Here is a 15,057-nt window from a genome sequence, read left to right on the forward strand (position 1 = left end):
CAATCACTTCTGAAAATCATTAATTTTGTGCAGGTATCTAAAAGACTTAATTTTAAAGATACTTGCTTCGAATAGAGATTGGACATCTAAATTTTTATGAACGGCCCCCAAAAATACATATGTACGTACATACAAATATTTCCGAATTCGTTCTTGAGTAGATGGCATATGTTTACTCAATACCTCCACAAAGCTTTTAAAACTAAAAACTATTTCAATTCAGCTGACACCAGACAAATTTTTATTTTTCTAATTTTTAATACCGATATCTCTCTTTTTATATATTTTGATGTTATTGGTGTAGATGAATATGTGAAGCAAGAAACATGAATTCAATATCGTTGACTGAATCCCAAAATATTCAAGGTACATATTTAAAACAAAGATTAACGTCTTATTTAAACAAATAGGTCTAGTCCTTTTTATATTAAACAACAGAGAATCTGATATCTGAAAGATAAAAAAGACTATCGTATACACATGTCGTAGCAATGCTTTAAAAAATAGTTGCTCAAATTAATTACAAAAAATACATGTATGAATGCCTTTGGGTTCATATATGTATGTAGGTACCTACTTTATTGTGAAACATATTTTTGCAGATCACATAAAAAGTTAAAAGTATCTATAACCAACTTTGTTTTTTATTTTCTAAGAACGTATGTTGTAACATTGTTGCTGATTGTTCACAATTTTTTAACAAAGCTATTACTCAATTTAGCTTATACAGCTACAGCTGATAAGATAGCAACACTATGCCGACCGACCGATTGACTTCAAAAAAGTAACTTGTCGGTGTAAGAGACGAGCCTCGTAATAAACTCGTCCGTGGTCTCCAACATAATGATCGACATCGAAGTGAAGAGGGGAGTATCTATTATAGCGTATAGAGACTGACAACACAAAAACATTGAAGAAACCAACAAATTATGAAGGAAGCGAAAAAACTTTAAAACAATCTAAACAGAACCTTTAGTTCAATGCGAATCGTAATTTTGTATCACTTTTTTGTAGCATGAGAAATGGGCCACCGCCGACCTAGATAGATCTAGAAGATTTTTTGTTTTTGTTTCGGCGCTTGGGCTGTAGATTTGAGCGAACTTTATACGAACATGATCATCATTTTTCTTTCGTCACTGTTTTATGTGTGGATTCCGGCACTCAGAAAACTCTTTGCATTTTCTTATTTACTTATTTATATGTATAATGTACTATGCTCAGATATTCGTATACAAGGAGGGAATGCACGCACGATATTTTAAAGTATCTGTCGAAAGATATTGAAATGCTTGTGGAACTTTTTTTTGTTTTTATGTGGATGGAAATAGTTGTTCGCACTTGAATAAAGACCTCTATTAACATTGGATTTATCGAATCTTTAATGTTTATAGGTTAAATATTATTGTCGTTTCATAAGGAAAATATATTTGATACTTGAGATCACTGTTTTCTAGTACGAAAAACATTTAACAGCAAAGCAAAATTCATGCATGCATGCTTTCAACTAGACTCGTACATTACCCGTACGTTTTCTAGTGAACATCTTGTATTGCATAGGGAAATTATTAAGAGTCACTATTTTAAACGTTTACAATAAATATATATATATAAAAATTAAATGTTTGGGATCGAGAACACAAAATCAACAACATCAAAGAAACAATGAAAAATGCTGATTAAACAACTAAGTAGCTGCATAATAGAAAAAGCTTTGAAGAAAAAACACCCGTTTCTTCTTTTTTCAACATCAAGTCTGAAGGCCATACTAACTATTTTTTAACTCAAGTATTCATATTTAAAATTAAATATTTCGATGCCAAAATTAAATTGCCAGATGATTTCGAAAAGAGTATTACTCAGCTTGAGCAATACAACTACTCTCAATTTTTTTTTGTCGCTACCCAAATGTCTATAAAACCGTTGCCTTTAATTGAGTACTAATTTACTGATTTCATATCATAAACTTTCAATCAAATTTTATATCTTTTTTTCTTGTCTAATAAAATTTTTCCCAATAGCGCCACAATAGCACAACCCTTGTATATCTATGTCTCTTTCTTTAAGATTTCAAAAACAAATATTTTTCAAATAAACTCACTTTTATTAATAGCTTTCAAATGAAACCGCGTAACGTCAATAATATTTTTCATCTCCTACAATAATATTTTAAATACCTACAAACGTAGATTTTTAGAAGAAAAATCTTTCATTTAATTAAATCTAATTGAAAAAATGTATGCTCACTTAAAAATTCAGACAGTCAACTTGAAATTTTTTGGAGTTGTTCCCCTGTTTTTATGTACATAAATTATGCAACTTATCATATTGGAGCGGGCATTGGTACTTTGGTAATTCATTTATAATATTGGTGACTTAATGGTTAATTAAATTAAAACTAGTTCACTTACCTGATTAATAGCATCATGATGTCCTGTCGTCGAAAAGATGATCGCAGTTCATTCATAAAATTATAATTTTAATTCGATTTGTCTATTCTCCTCTCTTAGTTTTTTTTTTGTGTTTTCTTTCTTGTTTTTGTTTATTTTTGTTTAAGTTATTATAGTTCTTTATCACTTTTAAATTTGACTAAAAATTAGCTCACTGATTAAAAATATACTTAAATATGAAATCATGAATGAGTCTATTTCCACTCCACGGCTTTTTATGGCTATTTCTTTAGGTTGTAACCTATTTTGACTTTTTATATTTTTTAGTAGATCAGTGATATCTAAATAATTGGTCGCGGATTTATTTGAATGTCATCTTACTTCAATATTTGTTGATGTAAGAGTTAAAATTAAAATGTTTGGGAATGTACATATGTTGTTATCATGCATTGACATAAGACCTCGTAAAAATAATGGGTGAATGTCAAGAAAACCAATTTGTATGTATTTCTACGCAGGTTTTAAGAAGTTATGTATTCATTTTTATTATAAGTTGTGTTAGGATCAGTAGAAGTTCAAGGAGAAATAATAAAAAAAGGGTTTTAATAATGAATTCAAAACACTTAGTTAGATTTATTTATGTGAACCTAGAATAATCGCGAATTAAGTTTAACAGGTATGTTTTTTCATTACTTAAGCATCAAACGCAGAGTCCTTTTATTTTTTCACTTTTATCGCTTTTCTTGTAAGAGCGTATGCAAGGCCGAGCAAGTCGATAATGAAGTTTTATTTTGAGAAGTACCAGTCACCCATATACGTAATTACAATCCTGGAAATTGAAATTACATGCTTACTCGCGTTCTCGTTTATGTGTTTCTTAGGTTTCAAAAATGTTGTTCTCATTTAACAGTTTTACGAAGCTGTGACCGTTTTTCCCGAAATCGAAATTTTTCCCGAATTCATTAATTAATATGCCAACCTCTGAATTTCGGCCGGACATATGCGTCGTCTTAGATTTGCTTTCCTATGAAAAACTTTATGTCTTCGGAAGTTAAATAAATACTGTTTTAAAAACTCATCTCAGTGTTTTTTTACTGATTGATTGATTGATTTTACTTATTTGAAAACACTTTCATACTGTGTACAGTAGTACATGTGGTTTTCTAGAGTGTTGTTTTCTGAGCTGGTTTAACAAAAGAGAACAAAGGTCAGTGTGTACCAACGCAGCTGGTATTTATTGATGCTGAATGACTTTTATTAGAAAATATGTACTACATTATTAATTTATTTAGTTGTTCTGACTTAAGTACTTACGAACCGAATTAAATGAGACTTTTTCTTCCTTTTAAAAAAAAAGCAAATCCGCTTGATTGTATCAATCTTATTTTGGATTCATCTACAATGACAGATGATAGCTAAACAATTTCGTAATGATCTTAACGAATTTACATAGCAGTTTTATTATCATTATCTACGACAAAAAACTTTTAAAGTTTATGTGTTTAATTTGTCAAATATTTAATAGAAACGTATGAAAGCATTCCTGGCAATCTTTTGGATCTATTGATTTTATTGAAGTGATCAAAATAGCCATTTAAAATTATTGTTCAAAAAAAACTGAATTGAAATTTTAATTAAAAATAATGGAAACAATATCTAAGTTTAGATCACTGCGAAATAAATTATACTCGCACACTGCAAAATCTACATTTGGTCGTCAGTTCTAAATATAAACAATCAGTATACAATCTAATAATCATCATAGACTCGAGCTTGCCGGCCGCTGGCTGTCAACAACTTATCCATACAATTACTCTCAAAACAATTAATAAACTACAACCATTCGACCCCAAACACAACCAAACTACCCATAGCCGAGCTGGGTGATCTGTTTTATCCCATAGTTTATTTTTAAAATCATCAGAGGGTAACGACATCCACTGACCCCTATACTCAATACTCATGTCTCCATCATAAGGCTGACATAAGAAAAGCATACCGCCAAAGAATATAAGTCAGTCAATCGGGAGGAAACAAATTATAACAGCCATAGCCAAATCTCTAAACAGTAGCTTAATATAATGTTCTTGACCCAGATAATTTAAACATATCTCTAAATTTCCGATTGATGATCCATTTAATCAACAACAAGAACAACGAAAATTGTTGATCGCCAAAACTTGACATCATTCAACCCATACACAAAGAGAAAAATACCGAAACTAGAAGATAACAAAAACCTCTGACACTCCCCGAATTTTCAATTAAGCACCAAAAACAACAAAATAAACTTCAATCTGACGGTCCTAAAAATGTCGATGATTGATCTACGATTTAGATATTAGCAACAAAGTTTTAAACTTTTTGTTGTGTATCTTTTTTTAAACAAAAACATGTGTGCAACTATGCCAATGCTGACGACATATAGATCGGCATGAAAGGGAGTCCCATATTAATCGCGATCTTTACGATTGACTTCGATCCTCACTTCACTATAAACGATGAAGATCGTTCCGGTACAGCCAGGCTAGGCCAGCCGGCCTATATGTATGTATATATTATGTTCTTTTTTCCATCCAAATTGCAATCGTCCGTAACGGGATTGACTTTAAAGAGTAGTCATCATCACCGGGCTTCATAGGATACTCAAGATTCATGTGTGTTTTGAATGGCAGAGCAGGAATTTTTATTTTTGAAAGACCTTCATGATCTTTTGAGTTGATCTTTTTGAGTTTTAAGTTTTGTTTGCCAATTAAGCTTGATTCTTGACTATTGACAAAACTGACCCGATTACCCTCGTATTTATTTTTTGTTTTATTTTTCCTTAAACGATTTTTGAGAAAAAATCATACAAATATTTTTAAACATTAGCCCGCAGTTTTATTCAATAAATTTTGACACTTTACAATAGAAAAGGGTTGACAGCAAGATCAATGAGAGACAAGGAAGCATTGTGCCCTTTCTTTGGTATAAACTAGCGCATTTAGATTGAATAAAGCATCATTAGAAGCTGTCACCGACGGTAGTGTTCATCAATCAAATTTGTTCTTATTAGTTGCATCGGAGGAAGGGAAGTTTAAATCAAAAAAATTAAACATCAAATAATAAGCTGATGATGAATGACTTAGCTGTCAATATGTGTTCCCACGAAGGTGGGTATATACAGTTAGTGAAGTTTTCTATTGATGTTCACGGCCCTTTTCTTGGGTCTACACTCAAAAAACTGTTAAAAATACTATAAGCCATGTTGTTTGGTTGGAGGCTGTCAAAACTTGAAACTTAATGTAAGTTTTTAACAATGTGTTTAAGTTTAATAACGTTATGCTATATGGTAGCTGAAAGGAAGCAGCTATCACGTCTAGTATTAGTTTAAGTAGCATAATGTTTGTAATATTTGTATTTTTATTGTTAATTATTTGACTCTCCTATGGCTATGTGTTTGTTAAATCGTATGAATTGTATGAATTTTGCATTAAAAAAATATTTAAATAATAAAACCAACAACTATAAGTTTTAAAATAAAAAAAATCAAATACATACACATACACATGCATACATACATACATATATATGTAAGTATTCCTCATTAGTTATTTGTACTTTTAATTAATTTTTTAAATAATCTCCAAATCCTATTGAGTAAGAAAATGATTAATATTGACTTTTGAAACGAATATATTATAAGAAAAGAAAGTCAAAATTAGACGTCTTAAAAGAGTTAAATGCAATTATTTTGATTATAATCATGATCAGAAAAAGAACTACTGGTTCCTCACTTAACTGAATTTTAAATTTTGAGAAATTCAAGTTCGTATTTACTAGATACTATTCTATTGGTCCAGAAATGTATCTATTTAATATCTCTTATCTACATGTGTCGATAATGCTTGACAGTTTAGACGACATCCAGCAAATCTTTTGGTTATTATTCAGTTGTTTATGCCAAATCATCATGGCAAGTTACACGATCAAATGATAACACTTTATTATCAAAATGAGTTTTCATTAAAGTAAACGTTGGGTGCATTGCACCCATTATACGGTAGACGGGGTGGCCCTTCACAGTCGAATCTCTAACGTTTGGTGGCCAAATTTGACAACCGTACGTTCAAGGAACGTAATATCGGCCGGACCATCGCCGCGGTCCGTGAAAGTGTACAGCAGAACCCAGTCAGTCCATTCCTCGCCGTGCACCAGAACTTGGCCTTTCGCAGACTACAAGTGGGCTAATTTTGCGTCGGGATATGGTCCTACACCCGTACAAGATGCAACTGGCCCATGTCATTATTGCTTCGTACTTTTTTCAAAACGACGTTAGTGAGGCGATATTACATAATAATAATAACTAATTTCTTATGGCCCAAATTGAACCATATGCACCTCGACGACATGTGGACGGCGCTACGTGCCACACAGAAAACGCCACGATTGACATTTTGAGTGAACGATTTGGGGGTAAGTTTATCTCACTCTGGGGTGATCTGAATTGGCAACCAAGGTCATGCGATTTGACATCGCTAGACTTTTTCCTGTTGGGTTTCTTAAAGTCGAATGTCCATGCAAATACACAACAGTCGACCAAAGCCTTAAAGGTGAACGAACATAACATAGGCAATAGCATTCAGCCGGATCTATGCGGAAGAGTCATTGAAAATTGTACCACTCGGATCCGTGCAACAGTTAGAAACCGCGTGCATTTTAATCAATTCATATTCCATACTTTATGTCATTCATGCGTCTTTAAAATAAAAAAATAATGTTGTTAATACCTCACACACAGCTTGTTTTATTACATTTAAACATCTACGCGTCCTTATTAAAAAACCCTTTATAGGTACATAGGTATAACGGAATATTTATCTTTGACACAAAATAAAATGGGTGTTTTTCTAGGAAACAAACTCAGCTTGAAACAAGCAATTGAAATCCGGAGAAATGATTAGGTAATAAAAGTATTCGAAAAGCGAAGGCCTCTTGAAAAACTGATAACTAACTGTTTTTTGTACAATACGAAATACTATTTAAAATCAAACAGTTTGAAAAAAGCAATTCTGCTTCTTATTGACATTTTGTTCATTTTAACTAAGCTGACTCAAAGTTTTCTTTAATTATCCCTACGGCTTCGTAAAAACGAACATTTCACCAAATATTCAGGCACTCTGGTATTATTTAAGAGTTTGAGAAATTTCAAGCTCCAATATCAAGATATATTTAAAGACATAAATTTTACCTAATAAAAAAAATTATGTTTATAATTTCTACAAGACAAAGAAACGATTACAAATTTAAAATTTTCAAAAAAAACTTCTATAAAATCCTCTGGAATCAATCGAGTTTTATCTTTTCAGTCATCTATTTCCGTTCTGGAAAAAAAATATAAGAGCCTACACAACATGCGACGTATGTTAAGGAAACACCTTTTTAGCAACAATAAAATGTATACATCATTTCATACCCATAACCGTAGCCATCATGCAAAAATCTGAGGTCTCACTTTAAGAGAACCCTACAACTTGTCACAACCAATCAAGCGTCAATCAAAACTGCAATTCAACTCATAGGTTTGTTATAGATATAATATAGAACTATTCACACGAAGAAACATCAACTGTATCTGCAGAAATTTAAAGAAAAACAAATAATTCCTTACTTTAATTGCACCTTTCAACGATGAAACAAGACTCCAAAGTCTAGAATGAAGACCCATCCAAATAATAAAAGAGATGTCATGCTTACAGATTCCGTCAGCATCGTCAGCAACATGGTCTTTTTCCCTCCGTCTTTTGTAGAACACATGTTCGATTGAGAAAGAAGTTACAAAAAAGTAAAAAGAAAAAACACAACACAACACGACAGAGCTTCAGTATGTAAATGAAGACTGAACTTGATTTTAATATTACCTTTTCCTGACCTTGACTTGAAAGATACTTGTAGTTGAAGCTTCAACCAAGAAAGTAATTGCACTTGATGTCAAGCATCTCCTACCCCATAAGTATATATTCTATACCATACCAACGATGTACAAGCACGCCATAAAGATAACTAATTTCTCTCCACTTTTGTTCTACAAATCGCTTTAAGAGAGCTTAGAAAGACTTGAAATATAGATGTATAGTTTTTCCCGGGTCTTAATTTGTTTTCTGCTCCTCCTGTGCTTAATTGTAGATCCCCAGATAATAATCGGTTTGCTTCTGATGAGGAAGAGATGCACGATGAACCGTCATTTTGATGATGATCACTCTAGCTGAGTATTATATGAGTACCTTCCCGTAGTTATAATTTCGCGATCTTAATCAGATTAAAGGTCGATAGATATTTTTTGTGTGTTTTTTTTTAAATGGCTTAATGTCCGTTTATCTAAGCCCATTAGGGGCACGATTTGGCGTATTTGGAGATGGATAAATACATGGATTTCGGGTTATTCTTTTGTATCTCAGTTTCAAAATGGATTTATGAGGGAATCGTCGCATTTTACTAAGCTACCTATATTCAGCAACTTTGTTATAAAGAGCTTACGAGTACTTTGAAGGCATAAAAACATGACTTACAGCTGATTAAGAAATGTGAATAGTATCTAGACACCTAGTTAGACCTTCTATAATAAGATTTAGAGTTGTGTACAGTATCTAGATACCTAGTTAAACCTTCTATAATAAGTCAATTCCAATTGAAAGATCAAACGTACTTTTATGTCATATAAATAGATTTGTTTTGGTTTACTATTCAAAAACCTTATGCAGCTTTCTCATAGAAAACTAAATAGGTATAGAGTTGGGTGACGAACACAGGCGTAACATGGTGGGGGAGTATTTTGAGGTAATGATGCTGCAAGATTTACTTTGAGTATGTAATATTAAACACCTTGTTATAATAAGGAATAGGTTTAGATTATTCCCAAAAGGCCACAGATATTTACCTCTTAAAGTGAGTTTTTTGTAAAGTCTTAACACGTTCGGTCGTAGTAATTGCCGTTTGCTATGTATAACAATGGGTTCAGGTTGACAACGCGTACTTGAAGCATAATTTATTTACTGTCAAGGGCGTAGCCATCGGGTGGGTTAAAGAACAATAGAGTCTGTCAAATGTCTCCTCATTATTTTTTTGCAGATAATTTAGTCATTTAAAGGCTAGGAAATATTTCAAATTCTTTTCAAATTTACATTGCACTGAGATCAATATTTTTCTTTAACCCAAACCATTTGTTTTTCTGATGTAGGTACCATATGTCCTAATAAAAAAATAGTAAGTCGATGTGCCCTTTGGTAAGTTTAGTTTGTGTTTCCAAAAAAACTCAATGATGCATTAATTGTAAGGACATGAAAAACGCTGTGTTCTTTTCTTTCATTTGATGTGTAGTAATCCAACTGATTTATTAAATATAAATGGTACCTATGTCCTATAATAACGGCTACATATGCATACATAAATGTATACAACTTCACATTTCAGTTTCTATCAAATATGTATGTATAGTTTTGTTGCTAATAATGACTTATGTCATTTGAATTATTGTTATTATAATTACAATAATTAATTCGATCTCTTTTATTGGTATTATTAACATAACTATGAATTATTTTTTAGTAAACAATTAGTTTTAGATTGGCTCAAGCACATAATTTCCGTTAAACATTTAAAAACCAAATAATGTTTTTTGTTGACGTTATAATTTCTACACAATTTGTGAAATACAAAATTCGATTACACTATATACACATATTTTCTACACATTTTTTGAGCAAAAACACACGCAAAAAACACTTCCATATATCACAAAATATGAATTAATAATTATTCAAATTTGGAAAACACTTGAAAATACTTATTTTTACTTTTACACTTAAAGTTGTGATATGGAAAATAATGATTTATTTTGTATACCATTTATTTTTTTTATCACCAATTCATTTTCATCTTCGTATTTAACTTCGAAATTACATAAACGTTACCAATTAAAAATATTTGTTTAATACTGTTATTTTAAGGGATATTCCAAAAGGTAGGTCTTAACACTACCGTACGCAAAACTCAACTAAAAATATATCAAGGAAAACTCACGCTCAAAACTCCACTTCGAATTGGAGAGCTTGTACCGTACCGCACCGAACACACTACCTACATAAAGTACACAACGTACTCTATCTACAGTTGTTCTACACAGTACACACAACTTGCGACCGCCAAAAATCCACGAGGAATTGAAACCACTACACTCCACAACATCAACCATCTAAACAACCCAACGATGAAGACGACGAACGATGACAACAAACAACCACTTGGCGTTCCTGAAAAGCACAAGTGGAGTAGTGCGGCAGAGGAACAAGCATCAAATCAGTGCTCAAGCCCGAACTTCCCTAAAACGTTCAAACGAAACATATGCTTAAAATGGGGCTGAGTAGCTAAGTCAATGGCGCTTAGATCTGTTTACGAACAGAGAGTGAGAGTAATAATACAAATTAAAACGAAAAACCTTAAAAGAGAGATACAACGCGAGGCTTCCTATTCCCAGCCAAGTACTTGAGATTTCTTCTGAGCTTATAGTTTATAGTATATGAAGATTACTCATCCCATCTGGAAATCAACATTTTTGTTGTGTTATTTGTAGCTCTCCCTCTGGGAGTTACAAGATTCATAACAATAATGCTATCAACATGTTGTGAATATTTCATTATGGTGAATTGAGCTAGTTACAATGGTTTGCACCATATGGACTGCGGCACTAGCCTAAAAGTATGCAAATAAATGAAAAAACGCTAAAGTCACAACATTTGAAAACAAAAGATGTTACTGTTGATAAATGATTGAGGAACAGACGAATTAATATTCGTTTTCTTTTAAGAAGCATCCTCTTACAAAAAGCTAATATAAACCCTTGAAAATACAAAATTAAAAATGTTTTTCTTTAAGAAAACATTTAACATTTTTGTTGGAAATTCTGTACTTCTTCCTTACCCTTTCATTTTAAATTATAAGCTGAACATATAAATTCAGCGAATTGAAGTGCTTTCCATCGATGCCAACGTTACCTCCAGGGCTAAGGAAACAAGGCTTGAAGCAGAAAAATAGCAATGTTAATTGCCTAACTGATTTTTGCACCTTTTTAAAAAGGTTAAAAAAATACATTTCTTATTGTGTTTTATTATTATGGTTTTCGAAACTGTTGTATGTTCATATTTAAAAGATAAAACTATGCCACAAATGTTGCAGATTTCCAATACAAAAATACTGTTTTCACAGTCTGTTTCCCTTCGCAAGAAATTAAAAAAAAAAACGTTCGTAATGGGGCTTACTTCGTATTTTCTTAGGTTGATTTTATTTTTTAGACCTTTTTGACCAAAATCCAAAACAAATTGTGTAATCTACAGCCGTTTAAATTAATTTAATAACAAATTATTGCAGTAGCTTTCGAAATATTAAGGGGTCAGAGTATAATAACTCTTTAAAACTTTCTTACTTAAGGTTGGGTCCTGTGTGAATTAGGATATCACCTAACAAACTTCTCCATCTAGATCGGTCCCTAGATAGATGTCTCCAATTTCGAGCTCCAAGTTTGGTGAGGTCACTTTCCACTTGTGCACGCCACTGACTGATCCGCAGTCTTCCTTTACTGCGCTGTCCTGTGGGTGTGGATTCCAAGGCTTTCCGGGCCGGATCATTGGTTTCCGTGCGCTTTACGTGACCCTGCCATCTTAGTCGATGGACTTTTACCCTTCTCGCTTAGTCTACGTCGCTGTACAGCCCGTACAGCTCGTCGTTCCATCGTCTCCTCCACTCCCCTTTTATGCATACCGTGGGCCGTACATCACACGAAGAACTTTTCTCTCGAAACTACCCAAGGTGCTTTCATCCGCTTTTGTCATAGTCCATGCTTCTGCACCGTATAGCAGGACGGTGATGATGAGGGTCTTATATAGCGACACTTTGGTCCCTCGAGAGTGGGCTTTGCTACTCAATTGCTTTCTTAGCCCAAAGAAACAGCGGTTAGCAAGAGTTATCATTCGTTTCACCTCGGCGCTGGTGTTGTCTTTTGTGTTACGAGTAATAGCGTAGCCTAGGTAGACGAAGCCTTTGACTATCTCAAAGTTACGTCTGTCTTGTTTTGACCGAGACGCCATCGGTGTTGTAAGTCCTTTCTTGACGTAGGCATGTACTTTGTGTTGCCCTCATTAACCGTTAAATCTATTTTTGCCGCCTCTGCTTCAATACATGTCACAAAACACCATTGACAACACGCTAAGTTCTTCCGATTAGGTCAATGTCATCAGCATATGCTAGTAGTTGGACAGACTTTTTAAAGATAGTGCCTCTAGTGTTGACGTGGAAGCTCTGCACTATTTTTTCAATTATTCACCTTTTCCAAAAGCTTTTTTGACATCGAAAGGTTCTGTTAACTTGTTGCCAACCTTGGAGCAGCGTGAATTCTCCATGGACATCCTGTACAAACGGACGAGTTTGGCTCATCCCTGTAGATGCTGTTATATGCGACCTTGAAATCGATGAAAAGATGGTGGGTGTCTATTTGATGTTCTTGGTTTTTTTCCAGAATCTGCCCTAATGTTAACATTTGATCGGCTGTGGACTTTCCTGGTATAAAACCATAACAGATAAGGACCTTTCAGGTTATTGACGTTTTGCTTTAGGCACAGAAGATTTTGTAAGAGATGCTAATTAGACTGATTCCTCTATAGTGCAGTTTAGAGGGCCTACTTTTTCATTCATCGGGAATTCTTTCATCCGACCACATCTATCAGATAAGTTTGTACATGCTCCTAAACAAATTATTCCCCGCTGAGAGCTAGGCATTCGAGCCATCTGCTCCAGCAGCTTTGTTAGACTTCAGCTTAGATATATCAATCTTTACTTTCAAAATTAGGGAAAAATTCCGCGAGAAATATTTACCTATCGTGAACAATTTTGTATGAAGAATTTTGTCAACAGTAAATCAGTCCGTATCCGAGGCTTCTGGGTGTTTCGCAAGTGGGTTTTCTTTATGTTGTCATAAAGTTACCCCGACGCATGACTTTCAACCTGAAGGACCTTGATTTCAATCCAAGGGCGAGAGCCAGCATAAACCGCTCCTCACAGGCCTGGGCTTCGAATATGTCAAAGAAGCTCCCTATAAGGTGTTCACTAAGTAGTTCAACCTAACTGGAACCACCGTTGATTCCATCTTGGGATTTCCTCCGCTGCCGTCTGGATGGAAGGAGTGGAGACACCTCTCCCCCCTCTCTCGTTTGCTACCCCTAACAATCTTCCACTGGGTTGGAACCCAATCTCCAGTTAAAATTCTATGCAACCTATGTTCGACCCGGGGAGGTGAGAGTAGGAGTTGATAGAAAGAGGTGCTTGAATGCTCATTTGAACATCTAACTCTTTAAAATAAATGTCAATATTTTACTAGTCGTGTAGTTCATAGCAAATTAATGTTACAAAATACACACACAATATGAACACCCAGCTTAACCAGGAAATTAATTCCGCACATTACCATAGTAATGAATCTATGACAAATGCCCTGAAAGATTTAATCGTCTAGCGCGACAAGCGACGCACAACCAACAATAATAATAATAATATCCCCATAAGACTCAAAGACTATTAGCTGGCCAATAAATCACTCACCAATTTCGCGTGCATCGACCACAGTACATGGCAGGTTGGGTTTAGTTCATTGCAATTTCATACTTCATCACACACTTCCAAAGCTCTTTATTGGTCCATTGTTGGCCACAATACTAAGTTTTCAGATAAACCAGATAAGCCTCGCTCGTAGCGTCGGTCGTCGTCATCGTAGTTTTCAACAGGCTCGGTCATTTCATATTCTAGGAGAACGCTCGCTGTCTATATCCATCCCTCCAACCATCAGATGATATCGCAAAAGCAATTGTGTTTTTGGTTAGAGTCAACAAAAAAGTCGCAACATCAACGAGTATAAGCTGAATTTGTCAGTGCGTTTGTTGAATAGATTTTCGATGCAGTTAACCCCAATGACCCAGATATAGAGCACATTCAGGCTTTAACTGTTAGGAAACAAAACAAACAAACAAAAAGTAACAAAACCCAAAAGTAAACAAACATCCTCTTGCGGTGACCCTTTGTCAGAAAAAAGCATCATTATAGTTGAATATTTTGCAATATATTTGCACAATGGGATGCACTGGTCAAAATGAGATATTCTGAGTTTGGAACAAAGCACTGGCAGTTAGTGTGGCAAAAATATTATTGCAACAAGTGAAACCTGTATTGTGGGAACTAGAAGAGGGGAGGTGTTGGTTGATTTGTCTCTTGAAGGAAAAATTTGCTGAAGCTATTAAACTATCAGGGGTTTTGTTTTAAATGCTTAGATCATCTAAAACACTACTTTGTGTGCTTGCATACAATATACATATATCACATTATTTAAATTTGAGTTCACCTTATACCAACAAGCGCAGACTTAAAATAATATATTTTTATTTTTTTTAAAATCATCCAAAATTTTGGAGGGCAATAGCAACGACGCATCGTGGTGAGACTGTCCTTAATAACATGTTTCTATCGACGAAATTCGCAATACTATATACCAAAGTCATTAAGTTTTTTCAAAGAATAACAAAGTTCATAGGGAAATATTATTCACGGCGACTAGTATGTGACAAGTTGAAACATTCTTAAAACACCTATGAGT

General features: G+C 33.9%; 2 protein-coding genes across 4 annotated transcripts in view; both read right to left on the bottom strand.

Annotated features, from left to right (window-relative positions):
- The window catches only part of LOC129953997 (thrombospondin type-1 domain-containing protein 4), a 53,996-nt gene extending 43,397 nt beyond the window's left edge, over positions 1-10,599 (bottom strand). Inside the window, exons 1-2 of one of the 3 annotated variants that reach the window (XM_056067581.1) lie at positions 10,446-10,599; positions 2,409-2,728 (exon numbers count right to left, since the gene is read on the bottom strand). In XM_056067581.1, coding sequence (XP_055923556.1) covers positions 2,409-2,464 — 56 coding nt within the window. In that variant the 5' untranslated portion in view covers positions 2,465-2,728; positions 10,446-10,599. Of the gene's footprint in view, positions 1-2,408; positions 2,870-10,268; positions 10,377-10,445 lie in introns of those variants that run through there. The other 2 variants (XM_056067582.1, XM_056067580.1) reach the window with 2 other exon arrangements.
- LOC129953996 (lysosomal alpha-mannosidase-like) overlaps positions 1-15,057 on the bottom strand; it is a 424,309-nt gene that overhangs the window by 86,781 nt on the left and 322,471 nt on the right. The window lies entirely within an intron of this gene.

Source organism: Eupeodes corollae, chromosome 1, assembly GCF_945859685.1.
Source record: "Eupeodes corollae chromosome 1, idEupCoro1.1, whole genome shotgun sequence".
Taxonomy (NCBI): domain Eukaryota; kingdom Metazoa; phylum Arthropoda; class Insecta; order Diptera; family Syrphidae; genus Eupeodes; species Eupeodes corollae.